At 45.2% G+C, this 27,345-nt stretch overlaps 1 protein-coding gene across 6 annotated transcripts in view; it reads right to left on the bottom strand.

The window, feature by feature from the left end:
- Positions 1-530: 530 nt before the first annotated feature.
- LOC136439024 (metabotropic glutamate receptor 3-like) overlaps positions 531-27,345 on the bottom strand; it is a 155,920-nt gene continuing 129,105 nt past the window's right edge. For 5 of the 6 annotated variants that reach the window (XM_066434146.1, XM_066434135.1, XM_066434154.1 and 2 more), the window contains 8 exons: positions 13,579-13,738; positions 12,925-13,053; positions 12,308-12,474; positions 10,486-11,397; positions 8,439-9,866; positions 4,760-4,864; positions 2,869-3,826; positions 531-2,393 (listed from right to left, as the gene is read on the bottom strand). In XM_066434146.1, the coding sequence (XP_066290243.1) occupies positions 2,338-2,393; positions 2,869-3,826; positions 4,760-4,864; positions 8,439-9,866; positions 10,486-11,397; positions 12,308-12,474; positions 12,925-13,053; positions 13,579-13,738 (3,915 nt within the window). In that variant the 3' untranslated portion in view covers positions 531-2,337. The remainder of the gene's footprint in view (positions 2,394-2,868; positions 3,827-4,759; positions 4,865-8,438; positions 9,867-10,485; positions 11,398-12,307; positions 12,475-12,924; positions 13,054-13,578; positions 13,739-27,345) is intronic. The other variant, XM_066434179.1, reaches the window with a different exon arrangement.

Genomic DNA, 27,345 nt, shown 5'->3' with positions numbered 1-27,345 from the left:
ATAGGATGTTCCTGATTGTTTATTTTATACACAGCTAACATGAATAGTATAAGAGAGGTAAAGTAGCTACTAGGTAGCCAAACCTTATACCCTATAAATGAGAGTCTGTAGAAGTACCGTTATATTCTTAAGAATAATGGAGCTAATTAAATTCCAAAGACCGTATATATATTATTGATTGATGCCAGGGGGTATTTTTGGAGTACATCAAAGAGTTTGTGTGTAGCACACATATACACTAATCACGCATGCACATACATACATACATACACACACACACATACATGCAAACACATACATACATACATACATACATACATACACACACATACATACATACATACACACACATACATACACACGCACACATACACAAACATACACACACACACACATACATACATGCACAAAAATACACATACACAAACACGCATACGCTCCTCATATGCAGACACACATACGTATACACAAACACGAGCATACACACACAGAAAGAGAGAGATCGAGAAAGAGAGACATCACACAACCAGTGGCAGTGGCTTTACAAATTCTTTATGTGAAGACCCCCACCGCAAACAATCCATTACATCGTCTCAAGAAATATACATGCAGATATTTCGATTGCTTGTCAAAACAAGTATAGATATAGATAATTCGATTGATATCATTAAGTCATCTTTATAGTTTATGGTGACGATTTATCAATTACATTTCTACAATGACAATATTTCGGTTCAAGAATACAAGATATGCATATCCGCGGCTTTTCTTATCTACATTTTTATATTCTGTTTAACAAAACACACAAAATCGTATTGAAAGAAGTTACCGTCAAACATGTCAAGTTTACTTGAATTGAAACTTGATCTCAAGGCATCATTACACAGTCTCCGGATTATTACAGAAAAGTTGCAGACTCGTGTCTTCTAGACGTAATTGCAGCCTGGGGTGGTTTCTAACTCCGCGCAGGTTCAACCCATTCGTCAGATATATAAGCTCGCAGTTCGCGGTTATCACGCGATGCAGCCCCGGCTTATATGCGCAGATTTCCCCCAGGATTCTGCGAGGCCACTTCAAGTTAAGTTTAAAGATGACATCCCCGCGTGCACATTACGGTAGTGTGAAATATACTCCGTGGAAACTGAGCTTTTGTAGTCAGTTAGCGAGACTGTTTTGTTTGTGAGAAGTGGTGTGTGTCCGCTTGAATGCTGGGCACGTCGGACACAAATAGAATGTTATAGGTCAAAGGTGCATTCTTCCACAAAAATAACTTTTGTTTCCTTTTTAAAAGTTCATTTTTATAGAATGTCATTGAATTTCAGATAAGAAGAGAAAAATAGGAATTCACATAAAGATGAAGGGAGATCCTGTTTAAAGATAAATGTCTTCTTTCAAAAATTGAAATCCACATTCGGGATGTTGTTTTCCTTCGAAGATTCTGGGCTCTACCGAAGAGGAGAGGGTACCAAAATGTTATTCATAGCTTCAGCCACTTTGAATCTGGAACATTTGCAATGTCTTCATTTTCAAAACTCACGGATCATGATTCGATTTCAACTACTTCGCGTTTGTCGCGCTCCTGTAGTGAATTTGGGGCTTTTTGGTTTTCAGTTTTGCTATAATCATACATCATATGAAAGGATGTCATCCGTAAAATAAACTTGATGTGACCTAACACAGAAATTGGGACTTCATAACTCTTCAGCGTGGCTCCAGGGAGACCGACAGTCGTGCCAGACAGCACCGGTCTCGTCTTGGTACTGATCTGCCATCCTGCCTTGCCCCACAATCTAGCTCCGCCGAAAACACAGCGGCAACTCGCACTAGTCCGTCCGGTACCTTGTCACTACGGAGTTGACTATAAATGGCAGTCGTAGGTCAAAATACGCCGATAACACGGGCTTCCAAACCACTGCAACACAAACTCTACAAAGTACGTTTCCTCAAACACCTGCAAAAGACTATACACAAATACCCGCGGTTCGGCTCTTCTATGTACAAGGTAAAAACACTACGCTCATCAATGAGTCCAATGCTGTTCCTGCGGACGTGTCAACAATGTCCTCCTCCAATATATGCATAGTACTCGGCTATAAGATACACTTGGAGACCGCTCCACGTCAAGTATACATGTACAAGTCCGCTGTATATGAAATTAGATATTCATCCGTTCGTGGTATATTTCATTATGATTGTTGACAAACCAAGGTCAACACAACCAGGTTTCAGTAGATAGGGTGGATTCCGTCCAGCTGATTCGAAGGAAGATTTCTTCAAGTATTGAAGATCTGTTGTGAGTTGTGGCACGGTTCAGGTTCGGTTCAGGTTGAATCTTGTCTATAGTTTCCCGTCCTCCGGGTCTGGACAGTCGTAGTCGCTGTTGTCCGTGTCTCCTAGAAAAGAAGGAAACCGTTAAGGATCAGTGAAGAAACAAACTACCAAACAAAAGCACAAATGTTTACAAAAGGTCAGGTGCATATTTGTGTGTTCGGTGACAAGAGTCACAAGACTTTATTTAACAATTTTTCGATACACACTCAAGAACTAGACTGACCTCAAAACGAGAAGTTTGAAAGTAAAGTAGTAGTTATGTGATAATGGCGATGTCTATACGTTAACGTCACTTATAGGAAGCTTGGCCGAAAGTGAGAGTACTGTAAATGCATTCAAGTTCCCGGTGGTTTAATGTTCGCGACTGTCTTCACCGCGAACTTAAAAGCACCGCGAAAATGCTTGTTCTGCCTTTCGCCACTTTGAACCGCGGACTAAAAACCACCGCGGAATTAAATGTACTCACAGCACAACGACGCGAAGCTAAAGCGATACAACAACCCACGACATCTACAGTACAGAAACACGGGTACTTACTTGCTTGTCTCGTACCTTTGGGCGCGAACCCGTTGACGTGACCGTTGGCAGATATCCACAGGGTCTCCCGGTACCTCCTGATGTCCACCGCGCCGTTTTCCTTCTGACTCTTGCAGCAGTGGCTCTGGATTACTTTCAGCTTGGGCAGGAAGATGACCATGAGATAGAGGGTCGCGTTGAAAGAGGCGCTGTAACAGATGACAATGTCACGCGTGTGGATGTCGGCTTTGGTGTAGATGGCCAGCCACAGGAGCCAACTGGGGATGGCAGAGATGGCCGCCACGCACGCACAGAGGGTGTCCCTGCTTCTATTGACCAGCCACGCCTTGGTGGTGGCCAAGGTGGTCAGGAGAACGAGGACCATCGCGTACAGGAGGGACACGATGAAGGAAATGAGGTGATGATCGTGAGTCAGCGCGTTGCAGACCCACGTGGCCGACTCCCCTTCCGTGAGGATGGTGGCGCTGGGAGGATCGGCGAGCAACCACTCCATGTTCAGCAGCACCTGTACCAGCACGAGGAGCGCCACCAGCAGGAGCAGCATCTTCTTCTCGATACCGAGTTCGCACGGCGACTCTTCCTTTCGCACGCCGCGGATCCAGGCGTAGATGGCGTGCGAGAGAAGAGCGGACAGGCAGACCACGTAGCTCACCCCGAGCGCGAACCTCCGAATCCCGCAGATGGTCGCAGTCGGGGCCAGCACGTAGACGAAGCTGGTCAGGTACAACATGAAGATGCCCAGCAGGAGGATGTGGCCCAGAGACCAGGCGATGTTGTTGTGGAAGGGCTTCTGCAGTTGAGCCTTGAAGTAGATGGCGAGGACGAGGACCGTGCCGAGCGCCGAGATGATCATGGCGGACACGCCCCACATCGTCTTGACGTTTTCGAACGGGTTGGCCTCGGGTGGTTCCCCGGTAAACCGTCCGGTCAGGTTTTGGGTTAAACACTCCTGGCAGACCTGTGACACATGAAGTACATTAAACTTTGATTTAAAGATGCATTGTGTTAGCCCAAAATTGAAAATATTCACGAGAAAAAAAAGCTCAAGTGAATGACATGTAACGATTAGTCTTTCATGAATGATGATGATGAGTCTTTCGCCCCTATGCCCAAGTTTGACGATCGATTTACACGTTCGAATCGCTACGGATCTCCACCAGGGTTTCCCCTGACTTCGACCTGCTCGGTTACAACCACTTTCCAGGAAGCTTGTATCATTATTTCGTATTTCTGGTGTTTGTGAGCTGTGCAAAAGCTAGTTAGTTCAATGCTTAGAAGTGGCCCCTTACGGCCTTGCATTGAGCGAGATCGTTATAAAAACACTAGTAAAAAAACTGCACACTGTCCAATGAGTTTCTGAAAGCTCCTGATGTAAACAAAACATATTGTACACTGCGGGCGGTCGGCGGATCTACGGGCTCTATTTATTCTTGGTTTCCCCAACACCCTTACGTACCTGGGAGTTCAACAAGTTCAACAACATATTGACCGGTGAAGGTGAAATCGGAGACTTCCAAGCTAACTTGACACTTGACTTATTCCATGTGTAATGGAGCACTTAGGTCAATTCACACGTTAGGAGTCGGCTGGTAATGGCATTACTGAAAGAGCGGCACAAGACCTTAAAAGCAGTAATGCAATCATTCTAACGACCTATAGCTTTTGAAAACATGAATACCCCATAAAACCATCCGACACCGTTCTGTAAGGTGATTTTATGTGCATTTGTTCAAGTTAGGGAAAGGTCCATTTTGTGTGAATACTTCCGTTGCAATTTGCCTCATACAATTACAAAAAGTGAAATGAAGTTGGCAAATGGGAGACGGTTGTGTACAGAATGTTAAGTGAATGACACAAGTCGTGCAAAGCAGCTGTCAATCAAAAGTCTGACCTGGTCGCAGAAGGATTTGATTGGCTGAGCCAGCTGGATGCCGTTGCCGCGGTAAAACTTCAGGTCCTCCGGCTGCAGTTTGAGAGTGTGGTGCCATTCTCCAACCTGTAAGCAGGAAAAAATAAATTAACAAAACTATAGCAAGTCAAAAAGATATAAAACCGGACGTTCTGCTGCAGAATCGGGGTCACACAACAGGGGGACCAAAATTGACAGTGAACTTAATCTAACACCTACCCACATTCCAAGTATCAATAATATACCTCAATTTTTCATGGCGGTACAAAGGGAGATGCAACGGAGGTTTGAAACCTTTGAATAAACATTCCAAAACATATTTTGTCCTATGTAGATCACCCTATCAGATAAGTATATATTGGGCATTTTGGAGAGATTCGTCTGAAATTACGAGAACGAAAAGCAAAATATTGGGTTACAAAATTAGATTGAAACCAGAATCTTCTTTATTGTGTAAGGTGAACATATACTTAATATGTATTGTGGGAAGGCCGACGCCAGTAGGACTTGGCTGGAAACCCTATTCATCCCACGATGTTACATGGAAGGGGTAACGTAAATTGAAAAGGATTTAATAACGTTGTTTTGATTCCAGTAAAAATCAACGGACCACCTGCAGAATTGGACCAAATCCAAGTGCAAGAAAAACTTTTCACAGCAATCGAACTTTTTGAGTGAAACTCCTCCCAATAGAAGTGATTGATTTCAAGCTTACAGAAATAAGCCTCGTGTCCTGCCAGGCTCTAGCCTTCCATGTCTTTGTCGCCTTTGATTCCTCTCCTTTTCTCCAGAGACCGATAAAGATCTAGCGGGGAGAAGCCAGGGGATGTCTTAACCTTAAGGAAATATATAGGCTCTGACACTTCGGTGCTGCGGTAGAAGACGGTGACTGATTCTAACGATAAGGCGATGTCAGTGGGAAACCTGAGAATCGCCCCGTCGCCAATTCTTCGCCTCGCGTCTTCGAGGAAATCGATTCGCCTCAACTTGACCCCTCACGACCCAGCAAGGCGGGATTAGGACGTCTGGTCGATTTAGGGACCAATTAAGGGAAGGAGATACCCTTTTATTTCGTGTTGATATTGATTCCTGTAAGAGTTCAAGAGCTGTGGAACTGAACATCAATCATTGTTGAAACGCCCGAAAGAAGGGAAACCAAAGGGAAGGCTTTACGTCCGCATGCCGGGAGTTCAGCACCAAGGAGAGAGGCAGTAATGAACAACAGTTCAATTGAACGTCCAACAGTATGCTTCGAACAAATCAATCTAAAACAAATATTCTATTCAAACTCAGACGTTTGCGAAAGGGTAAAGGTTGCCAAAAGAAACCAAAGGGAAGGCTTTACGTCCGTATGCCGGGAGTTCAGCACCAAGGAGAATGTCGCTAATGAACAACGGTTCAATTGAACGTCAAGCAGTATGCTTCGAACAAATCAATCTAAAACAAATATTCTATTCAAACTCAGACGTTTGCGAAAAGGTAAAGGTTGCCAAAAGAAACCAAAGGGAAGGCTTTACGTCCGTATGCCGGGAGTTCAGCACCAAGGAGAAAGTCGCTAATGAACAACGGTTCAATTGAACGTCTAGCAGTATGCTTCGAACAAATCAATCTAAAACAAATATTCTATTCAAACTCAGACGTTTGCGAAAGGGTAAAGGTTGCCAAAAGAAACCAAAGGGAAGGCTTTACGTCAGTATGCCGGGAGTTCAGCACCAAGGAGAAAGTCGCTAATGAACAACATTTCAATTGAACGTCTAGCAGTATGTTTCAAAGACATCAATCTAAAGCAAATATTCTATTCAAACTCAAACGTTTTTGAAAGGGTAAAAGTGGTCAAGAGAAACCAAAGGGAAGGCTTTACGTCCGTATGCCGGGAATTCTGTACCAAGGCGAAAGGCAATAATGAACAACAGTTCAATTGAACGTCTAGCAGTATGCCTCGATCGAATCAATCTAAAACAAATATTCTATTCAAACTCAAACGTTTGTGAAAGGGTAAAAGTTGTCAAGGGAAACCGAGGGGAAGGCTTTACGTCCATATGTCGGGAATTCAGTACCCATGAGATAGCCACTAATGAAAAACAGTTCTATTGAACATCTAGCAATATGTTTCATTAAAAAAATCGATCTAAAACAAATAATTAATTCAAACTTTAACATTTGTGAACGAGTAAAGATTGTCTTTTTAGATAGCTATTTCTGTTACCATTTTCTCCAAACGGATACTACAAGTAAGAGAAAATAAAGAAATAAAGGTTGAATACTTGGTATGGGCGACAGGTCAAATATTCCATTAACTAAAGGGTTAGTGAAATTCTTAACGTTGCTTTCTGTGGTTGGTTCTCTGGTTATACTCAAATTTAAGCTTCCATTTATTTGACAGAAAATCGTTGACGACGCCCAAACCAGTAAGAAACAGAGCACGGGTGATTCTTATTCTAGACAGATGGCAGAACCAATTGTTTCTGACAGTTTTGTTCCTTACACACCGCGGCTTGAGTATACTAAGCTGCTACCCCGGTGACGATATAAAAGGACTCGCGTCAAGGGAGTTCCTGAGGTGCTTCCGCGACCTGCAAGTCTGATAAGGGCAGCCGCTTATGGGCGTTCCGGAAATCACAGCAAATTGATCGGGCGTGCGCCGTCTCTGCCGTGTTGTTGTGTCTAACTGGCTCGGGAAATGTGCCACCAAGGACCATCGTACACACTGAAGGGGACTGTATGTCATAAGGGTGCTGTAGGGTTTGTATACCCTACATGTCAATGCGTTACATGTATTAACAAGATATCGAAGATCTCATACCTCCGTGAAATATTTCAAGTTTTTGTGTTGTGAATTTCTTTATCTATTGCTGACGTCACGTATCCGTTAAGACACGTGTCAATAAAGTCACGTGTCTGTAATTCTCGTGAGCTTACGTTCGGTAGTGAATGGTTATTATTGATCCCGAAGAAGGCGACAGTGGTCGTTGAAATTCGATCCGTGAATACCTTAGTGTTGGAAGAAAGTTTAGCATTGTATTATGATTACTGCCAACACTGATGAGCTTCCATGATAATTCTTGATCTATTGGCTATTGTTAATTTCTCACTAACTTTGGGCTCGGGCTAAAAGCCAACCTTCCCATCCTGACTGTGGGACTGATTTAGAACCAGTGCCAACTCAACATTCCAATCCTGCCAGTCTCCAGCTACACCATCTTACGCCTGCCTCACACCCTGTCCCTCTACAATATTTAAAGTGTAGAGTGGAAAAGTGGAATACTATTTTAGAGTTGCTGTTTAACGCCTGTCTACCAATATTGGAACTACTGCACTCCTATATCAATGTCTGCCGTTTCCTGTTCAATACATTTTGGATACCGAACAGGATTACTTTTTGTTAGGAGTAAAGGAGGCCATCTACATCGGAGCGCACCAACCGACTCTCGAGACGGGGGGGGGGCGATTTCAACTTCCAACAACCTTTGACCCATTTCTGACGTCACACGTGCATAAAGTCTCGTGTCCAGAGCTATTGATTGGGGCAGATAGCTGGAGGGGACTGAACGATCCAGTTATTCGATCGAACATTCGAGTTAGGCCATTTTTTAAGCCGTTCGAACAGATTAGTTTCTCCATAATGGAATATTCTAGATGAACTTTCACGCTAGTACCTTACCTTGACTAGCTTGTTGGTGTTGGCCCTCACTTTCTGCAGATTCATGATGTCCAGTCCCACGTCACCGGTGCCGTCCGACCGGAAGCGGAAGAACTCGCCCTGCTCGGTCTTGACGGCCGTGAGGTTCCGCGTGGTGTGGTACACCATCTGCCCCCGGCCCACCAGGTTGGTCCACTGCGGGCACATGGTCTTCGTCGCCCCGCACACTCCCTTGATCGCGTTCTGAAGACCGTGTGCCAGAGCGGTGACGGCAGTGATGGTGTACCACGGAACCGAGTCCTCCTTGTACGACCCCGCCAGCTTCTCGTGCCCGGAGCACATCTGATGCTCGGCCGCGTCGTCGACGAAGCACTGGAAGCGGCTTTCCCAGAACTCTTTAAACCAGGGGTTCTTCCGGTTGTTTTTCGGGTTCAGGTTCTCGTAGTGGGATTGGAAGCCGGGGGTCTGCACCTTCTGAGGGGTGACCACGATGGCGTTACGGATGCCAGACTCCGTCCAGCGCGAGGCCAGGTCTTCTATGGACCTGCCGCCGACCCAGACGAAGTCCCCGGCGAGGTTGAGTCGCTTGGCGGCGCGAACGACCTCCCAGGTGTGATCCCGATCCGTGAAGACGATGACGGCTCGCGCGCCCGCTCTCTTGGCGAGAACCTTGACGGCGTAGTCGAACTGCGCGAGAGAGCTCCCGCGGGACAGGATCAGGAACTCCGCGATGCAGATGCCGAACTTGTTCGCCATTTCTTCGAACACTTTGGCCTTTTTTCTCCAGTAGTGCTGATCGGACGCCACCACCGACACGTACGCCCAACCTAGCTTGTCTAAGACGCTAACCAGTCCCTTGATCTGCGTGTCCTCCGCGGGAGACATGCTCAAGACGTTGTACTTCCCCATGTTGTCCACGGGGCCCGTGCTGATCAGCGGGATCTGGAACTGGTCCAACACGTTCCCGACGTCGCCGACGATGTCGGGACTCCCGCCGCTGACGTACCCGACCATGGGGTCCGACATGCCGTCCCTGCTGCTGTGGTAGTTGGCCACGTCTCTGGCGGCCTTCAGCGGGCTCTGACACGTGTCTATGATCACCGCCTCCAGCTTGACCGACGGCAACATGGCACCGTCTTTGTTGATCCTGTTCAAGGCGTAGAGGAACGCTTCCGCCTGCGTCACGCCATCCTCGTCGATAGTCCCGCAAGTGAAGGGAGTCGGTCCTCTCTCGTGGATGGGGATGAGGGCTGGGATGACCATCTTGGCCTTCTCGGGCTTCGCGTAGCCGTCCGTGGTGGTGTCGTTCTTGGCGTTTTTGGCCTGCACCTGGCAGCCCTGGCAGGACTCCTCGCACGCCGAGCTGACGGGCTGGCCGTCGTCTGTGTTCATGAACAGGTCTGACACCTCTCCTGACAGGTTCAAACGGTCATCCATGTAGGTGCCCACCTGAAGCAAGGGTATAGGAACAGATTAGGTCGAGATTAGGAGTTAAGGTAGTATGCTAATCTGTTGTGTCATAAACGTATGTACAATGTAACTTTTTGTTAACTACATGTAGATAGAAAACATTGTAAAATGTACACAATACCTGTTTATCACTCATATTCTTAAACTATGTTCACACAAAAACATTCACCCGAATAGAATACTAACTTGTTTACCTATAATTTTGCCACTTACTTTTCTGCAACAAAATGATACAATGATACCAAAATGCATAATAAAATGTATAAGAGTAATTATTCTCCAAATAATACAAATAGTAAACAAAAAACGTTTTTTGAAAACTGCATATTTTGCTAGGGTTCAAATGGACCTCATTAGGACTTGACAGAGACTTTCCTCAATAGTTTCAACATTATTGTACCAGTCTCCGTAGAAATGAGGAGAGGTTATAGTAGATGTTTACTGACAAAATCACGAAAGGAATCATTTTCGGGTCAATATATTCAAATGACACTTCAAAATATACGCATGGGGTACAAATGAGTCCCCTGGGGTGTATGGAAGTTCATCATCATCATCATCATCATTATACGAAAACAAAGCTTGATAGAATATTTACCACGTCGAATTGGAAGGTGCTGGCCCTGATGTTGGACATGTCGGTCGGCCTGTAGTTGAAGATGCTGAACTTCCCGATCGCGCTGCCCAAGCCGTCGAACTGAATTTTCTTCCCGCCCAAGTTCGTGAAGTTCACCGATTTCAGGAACTGGAACATCTTTCTCTGTGAAAACTCGAGCAACTCGTCGCAAATTCCTGGCGTTCCTCCACAGCGTTTCTCGTGTGCTTTCTTCAGCGCGAAGGCGTAGGCATACACAGCGTCTATGGTGAATGATATATGGTCCAGAGTGGCCGTGTCCCTGCCTTTCAGAGTGCTCTCCATCACTCGTTTGGAATTCCTGTCGCAGAGATCGTATCCCGAGAACTTCGTGAACCTTAACTCGTCAGAGAACATGTCCAGCGCGCACTGGTTCGTCTCCATGAAGTACTCCTGGAACCATGGGTTTTCCTGTCTACTGTACGGGTCTAAGTTCACGAAGCTGTGCTTGAAGACGTCGATCTGCGCTATGTCCGGCGACGGAGACACGACGATCAGGCCTCGAGCGGCTGAGAACAACTCCGCGGCGCGGATCTTCTCGGGCGGCGTTCCCGTCACGATCCACTGCAGCCTCCTCGCTCCTTTCCTTGCCGCAGCGTAAAACAAGGCGTCCAAGACGTTCTCCGTCGCAAACACCACCACGCCCTTTGCGCCGTCTTCGGCTTTATTCAGTAGCCTGTCGATCACCTTTTCGTCAAACGTGCGTCGTAAGTTTTCGGTGGAGTCGTTCTGAACCCGCTGGGAGAGCGCGATGCACACGCCGACCTCCTCTGCAGCGGCGCGGAAGGCCCGGGAGCCCTGGTTACCGAAACTGTCGTCCGACGACACCAGGGACACGTACGTCCACCCCAACTTCTGCACCAGCTGCAGGACACCCTGGAATTAAAACGAAAATATATCTTGTCAATCGTAGCTTCCTGATAAACCAGTCCTTCGATGGTTGTGACAGGGAACACATACACTGTGTAGATCATAGTATGAATTGTTTCCAAAGCCTATTTGACAGGTACAATGAACCAAGGCTACCACGCGCCAAGGACTGCAACCATCTAGTAGTAGCATATAAGCCGTGCGAGCAACAATACCCGGGTCTCAAACTTTCTTAAGCTTCTTGAAGCGGTCGTGCCTGCGTCGTGGGACCAATTTGAGCCTATACAGGGATCTAGCCTATCCAAGACTCGAAAAAGCCTTCTTTTGGGAAAATGGGTGAAATCTTAGATTGATGAGACAGCGCAAAGTGTAGACCTTCATGTTTTTCGGCCCATTTTTTAAAATCCGTCTACATGCAGGCTATGTTTACATTTTTCAATATCTTAGCTCTAAAGCAGTTTTTACCTGTGCGGCTGAACCCGCTGAGGGTGCCGACTGTAAGAAAAAGGAGTGCCCGTCCCTCTCGAAGGCGGACAGACTGGATCCGTCTATATACATACTTTTTTTTACAGTCTATGTTTGCAGTATTCCATAGCTAAGCTAGCAAGAAGAAGTTTTTACCTGTGCGGCTGACCCAGAGGACGGTGCTGACTGTAGGAAGAAGGAGTGCCCGTCCCTCTCGAAGGCGGACAGCCTGGATCCGTTAATATAAAGTCTATCCAACAGATTTCAATATCTAAGTCTAAAGCAGAAGTTTTCACCTGTGCGGCTGAGCCCGCGGACGGTGCCGACTGTAAGAAGAAGGAGTGAGCGTCCCTCTCGAAGGCGGACAGACTGGATCCGTCTATATACAGACTTTTTTTACAGTCTATTTTTGCAGTATTCCATAGCTAATCTAGCAAGCAGAAGTTTTTACCTGTGCGGCTGAACCCGCTGACGGTGCCGACTGTAAGAAGAAGGAGTGCCCGTCCCTCTCGAAAGCGGACAGCCTGGATCCGGAGGGGCTGATCTGAGGCAGCCGCACTGCGCGGAGAACGCGGGCCACCTCCGCAGCCTCCCTGTCCAGGTTGGGACCCACAACACCTTGAGAGAGGAAGAACACATAAAGTTAAAACAACCACCTTGTTCTTGTTGAATGAGGGGAAGCATGCCTTCTTTTGGCCGGTAGTAGAGCAACACGGCGTCTTCCCTGATTGTTGAAACAAGTAACGAAGTAACAACTTGAGGCAAAATTCCATCGTCTTCTTGAATGATGTGAAGCGCTATGCTTTCATTCACTGGTAGAAGTGCAACACGGCGTCGCCCCTACTCTTCACTCTTACTGATAGATGTGTTGAGCTTCGGAACTTGCATGAGACTCATCATACTCCTGACCGACGCCCCCTCTCCTCTCCCAAAGGAGGAAGGAGTTAATTTGAATGCTAACATTTGATCAGATGCCAATCACTATTGCCTCAAAAACATATAGCATATATGTAAAATTTGACAGACCAGCTTGTAAAGAAAGATTTCTTGGTATCTATGTGTACAAACCGAGCACTATCCTCTCCTTGCTCTCGCAGTCGTCAGGGTCGATGTTGTCCATGCCGACAGACGACAGGAAGTCCACGCACCGTTTTACGGCAATGTCCGCTCGGCCACAAGTGTCGTAACCTTGCACTCCTGGAAATACAACCAGTATATTTTCATCATCTCGGGCACAATCAGGTTCTACTTCGCACTGCAGCTAGGTGTCGCTGCAGTGGGAAGGATGCGGTCCCAAACGTGACTAAGTTTGTACCCCCCCCCATCATGGTTCATGACTGAAGTAGATTTTCTGATCCACACAGCCTCCTTAATCCAGCGAACGCCTATTCAGTCCTCTCTGTCTATCACCTTCTGCCCTAGGCCACCCAGTCTATTACATAATTCTATACATGCAATAACCCCGATACAACGAAAGGTGAAGTTAAAGCAGTCCTCATCAACTGAGGTGTAACATGTCGCTTTTTCAAGAAGCTAGCAATGCAATACAGATTTGCTACGACTCGCGATTTTAGTCAAGCACTCCGTATCATCCCCACTCTTCTCAATAAGTGTGTTGGGTTCTTTTACGTGCAATGGTTCGACGCTTGAGGCTTACATCTGGCGCTCCCTCGGCTTTACGTCACCATCCGATATGACGAAATGACTGTAAAATGTACTCACCAAAGGTGACTCCGGGAACGAGACCGCCGGCGTTGACGTTCTCGACGGCGAACAGCATGGCCTCGAGGCTCTCCACGCCCTCGGGGGACAGCTCGCTGCACGGGCCCGCCCGGCCCTCGGGGTCCGCCCGGTGCATGTCGAACAACCCCGCCAGGATGACCTACGGCAACAACATGTTCGTAAACTGTTAATTCATCTGATATACGATACACACTGCTTTCTCTGCTTAGCACTTATTTGGAAAAGAGTATGGCAGTTTAACATACACTACTACCAGTGGACTAGCCCCCTGCTGTAGTGATTACACAAAGTTGTGTGGCCAAAGGGCTACAGAAACGGGGATGGGCGTCGCCCTATGCGCCATCTGGGAAAGACTTACTCACTTGATTTATCTATGTATTGGTTTCATTGTGAAAAGCACACAGTTATGTAAGTCTTATATAAATTATTATATTAATAATAATATTCATTTGCAAACTCAAACAAAAGGTAAAAGTGTACGGAATGAAACACTTGTTGCTGTAGGAATTTTATGGCGTATGTTTTTCATTCGTTCTTTCAGACCCCCGTATACGTAGTGCCTCGTGGCAAATTCCTTTCCTTTTCAGTAGCACTAGCAGGGTATATGTTGACAGGGACGGGTTCCTAGCCCATCCCCTTAAGCTCAAGGCACCTTAGCTCTAACACTGGACCCCCATTTTACCCCCATCCTGAAGACAGGCGCAGCCCCAACCGAGGTGTGCTGACCCAGGATTGAAGCGGGGTCTCACATTTACCAACTAATTGGAACCAGGAGCTCAACTTGACCGTTTAGGACAGAATTTTCCACATTATTCAACATTGTCACATTTTGATTGCATGTTCGTCATTGTTTTTGTTTGAATCTCTAGACACTACTTGTAATACATTGAGCATATTACTTTCCACTAAGTTGTTTCATAGTTTGAAATAATAATCCAGCCATTTAGCACTAAGCGCCCAATTAAGAGTTTGCTCGCTCCACTCTTAAGGTTCTGATTTCGTTTGAAACAAAAATCAATTCCTCATCTCGGCCGATCCATTTAAACCTATTAGCGGACCAGGCGTTGATCGTGTAATGCGATTTTGAGATAAAGCACGCGACTGCTGTACCGCTTCGATAATTTCATCCCCGATTCATCACTCTGGGCGGGCGGGGTAGTTGGTCTCGTCGTGAGTTCCGCCAGTGCGAGATAGCGAAATTAATTGAAGTGGCTGAATGTGGCGCTAAGTAACGTATTGTTTAAATCCGCGGAGAAGAATTTGCTACTTTAAAAAATCTGTCTGGCGCTTACACGAGATACAATGGAGACACGTTGAGAGAAAAATGTATTTTTAACACCCGCTTTAACTGTCGACATGTCACTAAGAAGCCGGACAAAGCGGACCCCTATTAGAGACATTATCCAGAAGGATTTGTCACATTGCAACGTCTTTTAAAGCAGCTTAAACGCTTAGCTGTACATAGAAGTTGTCAGATGATCTCCAGACTGAACTTTCACTTTACTGACAGTGACAGTTGTTTAAATACCCGAAAGTACAACTAAATTAATGGAGACGTAAGCAATCGAATCTTTAAGACACAACTAAACAGCAAAGAGTCCTATCAAATATAGTTTCTTACATATGACCTTACCTTAGCACCTTATATACCCTCCTTATATACCCTACTTGCATAAAGGTATTAAGGTGTTACGCCCAGTTCATTCACCAGGTAATGTCTACTACATCCATCTAGTGCTTACAACGCAATACACCAAACTCCACGCAAATCAAACTTTGGACGACACAAAAGCTAAAAGCAATAAGATATCTAGTCGAACGCCTCATTCTTTCTTCCATTTGCAGAGTTTCTTGGGCTTAACCCCCGACACGGTCTCGTCTTTACTCGTGGTCCGATCTATAAGGGATAAGAACTTCACACGACAACCCCCGCGACAAACTACAAGGCCCGGACTCTCTTGTGATACTAAACCGATAATACGCGTTAGGCCTAGACATCCTGTCTCGCGATCTTACGCACCGTAGAGCTTTTATGAAAACCCGTGTACCTTTGCTCACCTTTATGACTTCTCTCTTTGAAGGAAGCCTGGATAGAGATCATTTTTCATGTTCTTTTTACTTCTCTTGTTGTGGAGAAACTTCAGAGGGAGAGAAATCTGATTTCAACTCGCCTACCCAGCTGTGCGGATGAGATACTAGCGTGCCGCTCGAATGGAAACGTACCGGGGAACCTTTTTATCTTCAACGACGGGAAAATCGTATCTTTCGCAGGCAGCAAACAGTGACGACCGGCCGTAGGAGCCGTGGAGAATCATTCTCAAATGAAAGGAAAACGTTTTAGTTACACTCTGAAGATCTTAGATAGCTGAAGATCTTGGTTTGAGAAAGAGAGGGGTTGAAGTGAACATCGTGCAGCTAGATGCAGTCAAGCCAATGTAGCCGCTTAACTCCAAAATAAACGTATCGTGACATTATCCAAGCAGAACACCGTAGAAGAAAGAAACACTAAAATTAAAGGAAACGCTTTGAGCCATTATAAGACTGACTGCGTGAAAAGATATCTTTCTAAAGCTTTTTATTAGCCCCAACTTTGAGACTGACACAGTTAGATGTGACAGAAGAAGTTTTGCTGCTTCAGACAAAGACTTTGCAAAAATGAATAAGACTCCAAAGACTCAAGCACGTTACAGAATACGCGCTTGAGATAAGCTTTGGGATGCGTTTGTTATTTCATGGCTACCCATGGTCTTAGCTGAATTGTTCCTCGGAGTGTCTAGTTGCCAACTAAGTTATAGTAGCGTGTATAGTTAGTGGACATAGAGGTCCCAGTTAAGTTAGCAACAACTGTAATTGGAACTTCGTGAGGCTGTTACCAGATGAGCTACAGGGACACCCCATGGACGACGAGAATCTACTGCAATCGTGCTCCGAGACCGTTTATTAGCACCTCGCGACCTCCCCAACCCCGCTGCCCTTCTGCCTCACATAATCTCTTCTTAGCTCAGCCAAGATTCGCGAGGTCGTTTCGTGCACGCGCCGGCGCCTCGTTCCGTGTCATTTCTTATGCATTGCTCAATTTAGAGCGACAAAACGAACCCCTAGGACCTATAACTTCTTCTATTAGTCACGCCCCGCGCTAGATCTTCACAACTGTCAGTCTGTTAATGTGCTATTGGCCATTTGGGTGGCTATATGCGGGTTTCACTCGAGTGTGTGTGTGTGTGTGTGTGTGTATGTGTGTGTGTGTGTGTGTGTGTGTGTGTGTGTGTGTGTGTGTGTGTGTGTCTTTGTGTCTGTGTGTGTGTGTGTGTGCTGACTTCAATATGCATATTTACGGTCTAGTCACTATTCAAGAAATTTGCACATGTAGTGAGCATTCTAAATGCACTCCCTTTTCTACATTCTTATCGTTAACCACGTACATGTACTTCTGCAAATTGTAGGGATCAGGAACAGATATATAGATAACGTCTTGGATCAGTTAAGGGCACCGCGTACCACGTTCCATAAGCTTCGTAGATATGTAATTTTGTACCACTTAATGTAAGCAACCGGGCATAGACCAAAATAAAGCAATTTCATGGCGGTGAACAACACGCATACCGACTACTGAGTTGCCAATAGATTTGTTAAAGGGTCGTTCCCAAGTGTCCTCGCCAAGGATAAAAATAACAGGGCGCACTTAAGACAACTTTCACGTCTGCAAGAGCTTCAAATGATCGTTTGATGGAGAAGTGAACTTTCACTGACAAAGGAAATCGTGGTTTTTCGTTTTATGATCGAAACGTAAACTTTAATTGCTAAATCAGTTGCGAACTATTGAACTTTAATGACGTAATACAATATGTTGCTTTTGATGTCATTCATACGCCTTTGTAGGGTAAAGTGTACTGATATAGGCATGCACCAAGGGTAAACGTTTAGCCTATAGAGGGTTCTAGCTTGTCTTAGCCCTTCTGTAGGAAAATGCAGGTTAAATGATCAATTGATGAGTCAACGCAGGATGTAGACTTTCAGATGTGTTTAAAGAGAAAAAAGATTTTGGCCCAATTTTCGAGCCTGTGAAGACCCTAATTTGAAATGGTCAGTCCCTAACCTGACGTCATCTCATTCAAAACGGTGGTATTATTTTGAAACTTCGGCCCTCGTCGTGTTGTAATGCCGTATAAAACTTATTTAAATGGGCATTTTTGGACACTTAACATATCGGGCTGCTGTGTGGGGTGAGTTGTCATTACCTGGAATGTTCAAGGATTATATTATGACACCTTTACTTTAGTGTTTATGTCCAATGGGTTAATGATACAAGATAACGGAAGAAAATCAAAACAAAAACTAGGAGATTTGAGGTTATCGAACTCTAGTTTCATTTGAAGTCGTGGCGTAGACCGGACAGACGTATACTATGATAAATCACATCAAAACTACCGCGTTCGAAATTTCACCTCACATCTGGCGAGCGTCACCCGTCAAACTTTATTACAAATTTTTGTCTAGTCTTTAGTATGCCCTGGAGGCGACTTCCGGCGAGAGAGCTCCATTTCCGGCACGCTCCCGCACCCTTTTCAATCTCTCTCTAGAAATGTACTTCCGCACATCGAGGCAATTATGCATCTGTCAAAAATAATTACACACGGGCCCACGTCATAAAACAACCGCACTGGAATCACCTTCAGGGTACTTAAAACATGTTGTACAGCCATAAACACGTCGGGCTGGGTCCTGCAGGACATCAAGAACTGCCGGGCTGTCAGGATGTATGTTTAGTGACGGCGCACGGGTTTGGGTGCTGCCGGGGGTTGCTGTCAGGTCACTATGGACAATTCTTAGGGCTGCGTACCGGAGTACCCAGTACAGCAAAAATCTTTTAGGTACAGGTGCAAATTACCGGAACATCAATGTACCATCACTGTCCCTGAATAGAAAATCTTTACTTTTTACCTTTGCGACGAAGGTTGAGTGTGTGTGTATGTGTGTGTGTGTGTGTGTGTGTGTGTGTGTGTGTGTGTGTGTGTGTGTGTGTGAACACGATAACTCGAGAAAGTATTTAGACTAAGGCTGCGTAACGGTACTGTGTACCAATACAGTACCGCGAAAGTCATTTCCTACGTACAGGTACAAAATACCGGAACATAGAAATTCCTTACTTTCTACCTTTTGCAACGAAGGTTATGTTTTCGATAGCGTTCATGAATGAGAATGGCAATATCAAAGCATTTCGCCTCAGCATTAAAAAAAGTTAGAAGTTGGTTGGAAGAAGTTGGGGGTAAAAGAGTAGTAATCATTTCGCATACCTATTAATATAAGTAAACGCCGCTGATAAAGTTGCTTGCATAACTCCTTATTGAATAGATGACTCTCCTTGAAGTAACCGTGACTAGATGAATGCTGGTGGCTTTTCCACATCCAAAACTCTTTCATCTTAATGGAGAAAATAAACAAAAACGGGGCGTTCGCTGCCTCTGCCTTTTAATGGATCATATTTTATAACTAGAGATAATCATACAAATTATGAAATCTTGCCAAGAAGATGGGCGACAATTATAGGCGGAACTCCATCAGTAAAATCAATTATAGCACTTTGGCAGGGGCAATGGATTGATGCCACGCTCGTACTCAGCGCCACGAAGAAGCCATAGGTTTAGATCATGGGCTTAGAATTATGTCAAAAAACAAAAAAACTTTCTGGAATTCACAGCTGTCACTTTTGTTCTTTTTCTCTTTGTGCTGTTCTTGATAACCTTTAATCATAGATCCTCAGTAATTGTGTACGCACGCCAGTACGGTCGATCTTCTACACTCGTAACCGTTAACGTTATTTCTTTAAACCACCATGTCCTAAAGTAAGTCGAAAGTTTGCTTTGGAAAGGTTGGGGTGGTAAATGTTGCGAATGGCGATACGTTATAAGCCTGTACAAAAGACTCCAACACGTGAAATGGGACGGTTTATTGGGACGCTGTGGAGGAGCGTGGGTTGATGCAGGGTTGAATGCAGAGGGAAAAACACAAGGCTTCATCTTAATGACCCTGTGATGATAAATAGAACTCGTTCAGACTCTTATAGTGCCTGGTGACACATAGGGCAGAGACACTCCTTGCTGCTTAAGTATCTACTTACAGGGATGCGTTAGGAATACTCAAAAATCTCCAAGCAGATGGTGGGAGGCAAATCGTCAGTTTTTACGCTGCCCGCTGTTTAGTATCCCGTTGCTAGGAATAACTGCAAATTTCTGCGCAAAGTTCTTAGAAAATGGCATATATTTCGACAATGAGGCTTGCCTGTCACGAAACAGGGCCGTCAGAAAACGTGACGATTCCCCGTATCTGCTTGGAGACATCATTAGCATCGTGCAACATTTGGCAAGTCGTCCATCATAAAGTTTGGGGAGCACTTATCGTTCATTGAACCCACCGTTAGAGCCAGACCCCATACTGTAAGCTGGCATACCCAGCTGTATGCTGTAAGTACCTGGGGTTGTGTGTTTGAGTGCACCTGGTAAGGGATGGCCCACATAGCGTGCACATATGGGGGACCCGCTACATGACGTGTGATAAAAGGGGATTCTGACTATCTGATTCTATGAAACTAGATCTGTATTGACGCCTGGAGGTGCTTGGTTCGAATCCCTGACAGGTCCCTTGGTAGGGAAAGGCACTTTACTGCAACAATGCCCTCACTGGACTCAGGTGTCAAGCCCCTGTCACACCTGTGCGTATATACAAGTCCGCATGAGTTGCGTATTAATATGTTTTTGGTTTAGGTTAAGTTTGCAGCCGAATATGTGATTTCGTAGGTTCGATCACTAGGCTACACAACGGTGAGCCATGGGTCAAAGTAGAAAACAACTTCTCCCCGCAAAAAGTGCTAATGCGCAACTCACGCGCACTTGAATATACGCACAAGTGTGACAGGGCCCTAAAATAGTACCTAGCTTCGGCTTGGGACGTCCCTTGGATATGACGTTTAATGGAGGCCCCGTGTTTGAGGAGAGCCACACCTCGAACACGTAAGGAAGCGACGCTCGACGATCTACCGATTTTGAAAAGCGGTAAGACCTTCTGTCAAGTTCTGGTGATTCGGACGAAGGTTGTTGACGCCGGATTAGGGACTAGTCAGCTCTTCTTTGTGTGCGGACGGGCATACCTGCAATAATTTCCAATATTCAAGATTCATATCCAATATTTTGGTGATATGCGGCTCTACATTTCAACAAAGGATGGACGTCAATTTTGTACTTGATGGCTGCGTTGACAAGATCAACATATTCATGGTGTTGGCTTTAACCGCATTTCCCCAATCGCCAAATCCCCTTGCGGTTTTCAATCTCGCGCATAAATGTCCATACTATTAATTTTAATAAGATTTATTGATATATCCCCGTATTCTATGTGAAAATATTAGGAACTAGCAGATCGTTTGTTGTGTAAACAAGTCTGAAAATATGATCTACCTCGCCACCCCCCTCCCCCCAAACGACAACTTGTTTGCACATCTACCGCTCCATAAAATCAAATTGATGATAGAAACCCACAAAACGGTTATGTAGACAAAAAAGGGCGTTAAGAGAGAGGACCGAATGAATGAATCTGAGCCTCCCCGAGTTGCCATCCCCATCAGATAGGCCATTTCTCATCACTTAGCGTAACCGAAATTAAAAGGCCCCGTGGGTCCCATGATGCATTGCGCCCGCCACCTGGCCCTGTTTGAATCAGCCCCTCACGGCTTGTAAAGTAGGATGCACCTACCGTCCACAGTAGGGGAAATGTTCCGAACATACATACTACTGTAGGGGAGCTACCAAAGTACCATAAACATTTCAGTAGGCTGCCGTCCACAGTACGGGAAATGTTCCAAACATACATACTACTGTATGGGACCTACCAAAGTACCATAAACATTTAGGCTGCCGTCCACAGTAGGGGAAAACGTTCCGAACATACATACTACTGTAGGGGAGCTACCAAAGTACCATAAACATTTCAGTAGGCTGCCGTCCACAGTACGGGAAATGTTCCAAACATACATACTACTGTATGGGACCTACCAAAGTACCATAAACATTTAGGTTGCCGTCCACAGTAGGGGAAAATGTTCCAGACATACATACTACTGTAGGGGACCTACTAAAGTACCATAAATATTATTAAGGCTGCCGTCCACAGTAGGGGAAAACGTTCCGAAGATACGTACTACTGTAGGGGACCTACTAAAGTACCATAAACATTTAGGTTGCCGTCCACAGCGGGGAAAATGTTCCGAAGATACATACTACTGTAGGGGACCTACTAAAGTACCATAAGCGTTTAGGCCACATGTGAATTTTATGGATAAAATCCTCTAGAACTAGTCAAGGCTACCTCACTAATGTTACCACTTCAACTGTACTCAATGTTACCACATGCCAAATTTTCAATTTTCGTTGTCATTATGAAATTTCGTCATTTATCTATTTTGAAATCAGGCGAAAATCGTTGCGCGCGAGGATATCATCCATGAAATTTACTTGCTGTGGCCTTGATAATAAATAGAATACACGTTCACTCGCAAGGTGCTCGTAACGCCGAATTATGAATCGGCAGGTGCTGGTATCTTTCCAACACCGATTGTAAACCGGGTCGACTAGGTCAGAGGTTATCTGCAAAACCGTATAACTCCGCGCGAAGGACAATAAATCTTAACCTAACACACACACGGTTTACCATCTACATGAAAGGAACTGTAATTTCTTAGACATCTGTAATGCTAACTTATGCCCATCTTACAATAGGCGCGTATTCCAAAATCTTCCCCCACTAGTAGCTCTATTGGAAACACCGTAAAACTTTACAAGCACCTTTAATCATCTATCTGAAGCGTTACTTGTGTTTCTGAAGTAATTGTTCTTTTACCTTACAAATGTTTAAAAGCGCTGACACGCGTAGATCCATACATGTTGTTGTAATGGTTTTATTGAGAACACAACTTCATATCACTGCAGTGATGTTGTGATATTCAATAATATTTGACAGTTAGCGATATGCATCGGTGGATCGCAATCTACAGTAGTCAAATCACCCTGGTATCTACCAAGACGAAAATCACAGTAGACTGACACAGATATGAGTGAACATCGATTGTCCTACGGTTTCCTCGCGCAGAGGCAATCAGCTTTATCGCGTGCCCTATCACGAACCTCTTTGCTATCTACATCTGGCTATCGGGTATAGTTGTGACTAAGTAATGTGGGAAAACGCTGCCTTGCCCTTCAAAGGATAGTGCCCGAAGGAGAACATTAAGATAGGACGACACACTGAATAGATTAAGGTCCACTGCTTGAAACAACTTGTAAAAGACACGTAAAACGTTCGCAAAATGGCCACTAACTTAGTGGAAACTGCTCTAGATATGCATATCGATCTGTGCCGACTAGATAAACTCTCCAAACGACAAAAGACAAGTAAGTCCCTCTGCAGTACAAGGGAAGGTTTATGACTCGACAATGACCGCCAGGCAAGCGGAGGTAAGCTTTTTAGAACGACAACGGGCAGTTCTCAGGTCACTGATTGCTTCCACGACTATTTGCTTGATCCGGGATTTTGACGAAAACCGGACATGCCGTTTTCTTGTAAACGTCAGTACGACATCAACCCTTGATTACCAAAGACTACTGTCCATCGTTGCTCCTTTCCGCCACGGAGCAATGTTCTTATAAATGCCTGTGTGGTTTGGTTTATGATATGTTGAATATGGATCGAAATTGGATAAAAGATAGCATGATTGAATCGCGGTTATAGCGGCCGCTCAACACCGAGGAGGGTGTTTAACAGCATCGGATAGCGGAGTTTGCGTTACGAAGACTAGTAAATAAAAGATACAGCCCGTTTTTAGCTGCTAATAGTGAGGGGGTTGTTCCATTTCTAACGGAAATCAAATGTCGCCAGAGATACCGCAAGCCAATGGGGTTGACAATATCAACCTCAAGCCCTTGTTACACATAGCCGTCCGACCTTTTCCGGACCGTGGTTTGGAGTAAGTCGCGAGCAAGGTCATCTGTGGGTGGGAGTTTGTCGGCGAAGTTGTCTTCTAGTCTTTAAAAGACAAAACAAACGCCGACAATCTCCGGACCGTGGTTGCGTGTTAGTCGAGAGTAAGGTCACCCGTGGTTGAGAATATGTCGCCGAAGTTGTCTACTAGTCTTTAACAGACGAAACAAACCGCCGACAATCTCCGGACCGTGGTTGACAGTTAGTCGCGAGCAAGGTTACCTGTGGTTGGGAATTTATCGGCGAAGTTGCTTACAAGTCATTACAAGACAGAACCAACCGCCGACAAGGATCTAAGACAGCCTTTTTCGTAATAAGACAGCTAAATTTCGTACGACATATGTAAGACTGTCCCACGAATGCCTACAGTTTACGATGGATCGTACGAAGATCGTACGAAGATCGTTCGACGAACGTACGACGAATGTAACCGCGCCCTAAGCAACTAAAGCAACCCCCGCCTACCCTATAGTACCGATGCATCGGGGAATTGCAAATATTACGAGACCAGATGGCGTAATCTCAGGAGCTTCCCGAGTTATCACGTTCCTTATTGCCGTCATCATCCACGTTTTACCGGCGAGTTTTATTCATCTTCCGGCAGACGCATGCTGAAGTATTCATTAATCATATTAACCGTAGATCCTATCTATTTGCGTTGGATTGACCTAAGACTCTGACCAAACTGGAGGTCACCTTCCTAAGATTAGTCTTAAAAACTGCATAAAACGATCTTCAATCATACTCGGGCGGTGATTGGAATTTGTTTTGATTAGACTGCAAAGCCGGTAGACCGGGGTAATATCAACGGTGAACCGGTGCCCTGAGGCGGCGGGGGGCTCGGCGCCTCCCCCCGCCCGGCTGTCGCCAACCCCACGGTAAACTGCAAGGCCATGCAGGTTAATTATAATCGCTTAGGGGGAAGCGTTGAGGACATTCGTCTTCCCCAGTTGGCTGGAGGTGTGTATGAACAGCATGACCCGTCCGCGGCCTTAGCCCAGGCGACTTGAAATTAGCGCCAAACTTATTAAGAAATATATTCCTCGTATAAGAAACAGTTAAAGACGGCAGACGTGGATGGCATGCTTGACTGGCCGTCTAAGTATAATAACTGTTCATTTAAATAACAGGAACTCAATTTGGCACTGGATTAATGGATGATATTACAGCAAATGACTGACATTACGAGCTCAGTTATGAAATGATTGTGCACGGATATGACATGATGGGTAATGGGTTTTCTGTGCCGCCAAGACCCGCTGTAAATGTATATTCTAAAGTATTAAAGGAAACCCAAGCAATATAAGGGCCAGAAAATCGAATTTTGAAACTCACTTTATTTAGTCATTTCTATACATGATTAGTTCAAACAATACTACCACAATGTATAGCGACGACAATCATGCAAAAATATGACGTCGATGTAATGTGAGAACTCACTGAAAATCGTCGACGGGGTTTCTGTAGGCTCGCAAAACTAAGGGTATCATCATACGGCACGATTTTGTGCATTTTTAAAATGCTTTAAGTATGAAGTTATTACGCAAATGTGCTAAATAGTGTTAGTAAATGTCACTACCATAAAGATATCAGCATTTGTACTATTTCCATCTTTTGGGTGCTAATATTGCGTTGGTTGCCTTTAAAACTATTGTCAATGCTTCAAGTAAAAAGAAAAGAAATCTAGTTGAAAACAGATTTAGACGTCAAGTTCACCAGGCTATCTTTGCCCAGTTTGCCTGACGATTACTAATCTCATGCGAGCGTTTGGCGACAGTTTGACATTTTGCGGTGATAAGCTTCAAAGGCAAACGTCGGGAAAAATCCTGTCAACAGTGGAGAAATTCGCGCTATTGACAGGATAATGGCCACTGCCGTGAGGAAATGCCGATCGGAGGTAGCCGAAGCTCTTTTTCCAATTATCCAAGTATCCTAATGCACCAATTCGGCCTGAAATGCTGCCACTATGCAATATTCGCATCACTTCAGACTCACACCAGAACAAGCAAATAAACAAACAAACTGATTGCAATAACTCCATTTTTACGGACTAGGGAGGTAACAAACACACATACAATCAGCTATATGTTTGTACTCATGATGGCTCTATAGTCTTTATATCAATAACGAGTTAATGGGATCAATGTGGCGCTTTACCTACATGTACATATATACATAATGTACTCCCTCGATGTGACCTAGACCTAGAGGACATCCCTAACCGAAGCTAGGTACTCATATTCACCTGACTAAAGTGAGAAAATGTGTGTGAAGTGCATTTCCCAACGGCACAACATCGGGGCCTGCTAGGGGTTCCAGCAAAGACATGAAGATTGTAAATCAAAACCCCTAATTAACCACAAGACCACCTTGCCGCTTTGGATTTGTCCGTCGTTCCATTCTCTTGTGGGGCACTTTACCAGCGACCCCAATCCCAACCTGGGTAGTTAAACAAACTATCCCAATCCGCCGTCTATAACCACCTCCAACTGGAGATAAGTATCTAAACTCCTCTGCCTGGTTTCCACCTGCTTCAGCTATCGGAACTGTTATCTCCCCATTCCCGCTAATGGGCAGGAAATCGAGCGGACTGCTCCCGGGAGCTCCCAGGCGCGGGGACGGGAGTTAATCCGATAATCCCCGTGGTTTGAAATCGTTACCCAACCGAGCATGAAATGTGTCCGTCTCCCGCCAGATCTTTTTCTCAAAGTCATAGTTCTTGACAATAGCCGAAGTGTTTCTGTATTGTTGTTCGTTCGTCCGTTCGTTTGTTCGTTCAGAGCCTTTTAGTAGCGTAGTAACGTTCCTTGCTGTTTCTGTAGCAGGGTATAAATCTGCAGGGCGTGGTTGCTAGCCCTTCCCATTTAACGTGCTCGTGACACCGCCTCGAACACGGGAACCCCATTTTACGTCCCTTCCGAAAGACGAGTTAAACCCCAACCGAGATGCCCTGGTCCAGGATTGAACCGGGGTCTCCCAGTTAGCAACTAATTGGAACCAGCAGCTCAACTGGGAGGCTGCTACCAGTTGAGCCACAGGGACATCTACGCCCTATTGCGACGTCCACTTCTCCAAAATCAGACGACAGAATACACACGGATCCTACCAAAAAGTATAAAAAGATAAAACTCCTATCAAGTAACAAAAACCCATCTTAATCTTCTCCCTGCTGTAACCAATATGGAATTGGGTGCCGACCGGCTACTTCAGAGTGCTTAAGGTCAAGCAAAACTGAGTGCTGTGCTTTGACAAAATGCTTACGTTCACAAATACCATTTCGAAATTTCCATTGATTTCCAGTGTGTAAAAAAAGAAGAAGAAGAATAACAAAACCAATGACTTGTTGGACTGTAGACTTTGTGACGCTATTCTATAGATGTTTCTTTGCTGTGCGGAAATTGGCGAGTCGATGGGCTAATTTCCAACCTAAAGCAGGGCCCAATAGCATTCCCCACGATGAAATAGTTCCACACACAAAACACCCTAACGACCGCCTCGACGGCTCTGCAGCTATCGGAATTCCTCCAAAATAACTTCCCGCTGAGTCGAATTAACTTTTGAAGGTTAATTCGGTTAATTCGCACCGGCCCTAGGCTAATGAAGTTATACGCCGCTTTTTACGGCGGGGGATCCGTTGGTCTTCGATGGTCTAATTACGATGGGAGGGGGGCGGATTGATGTGATTGTACCTGCGGACAGCGGTGATTGTGACAACACGCAGTC

Source organism: Branchiostoma lanceolatum, chromosome 1 (genome assembly GCF_035083965.1).
Source record: "Branchiostoma lanceolatum isolate klBraLanc5 chromosome 1, klBraLanc5.hap2, whole genome shotgun sequence".
Lineage (NCBI taxonomy): Eukaryota > Metazoa > Chordata > Leptocardii > Amphioxiformes > Branchiostomatidae > Branchiostoma > Branchiostoma lanceolatum.
This window is presented reverse-complemented; position numbering and strand designations above follow the sequence as displayed.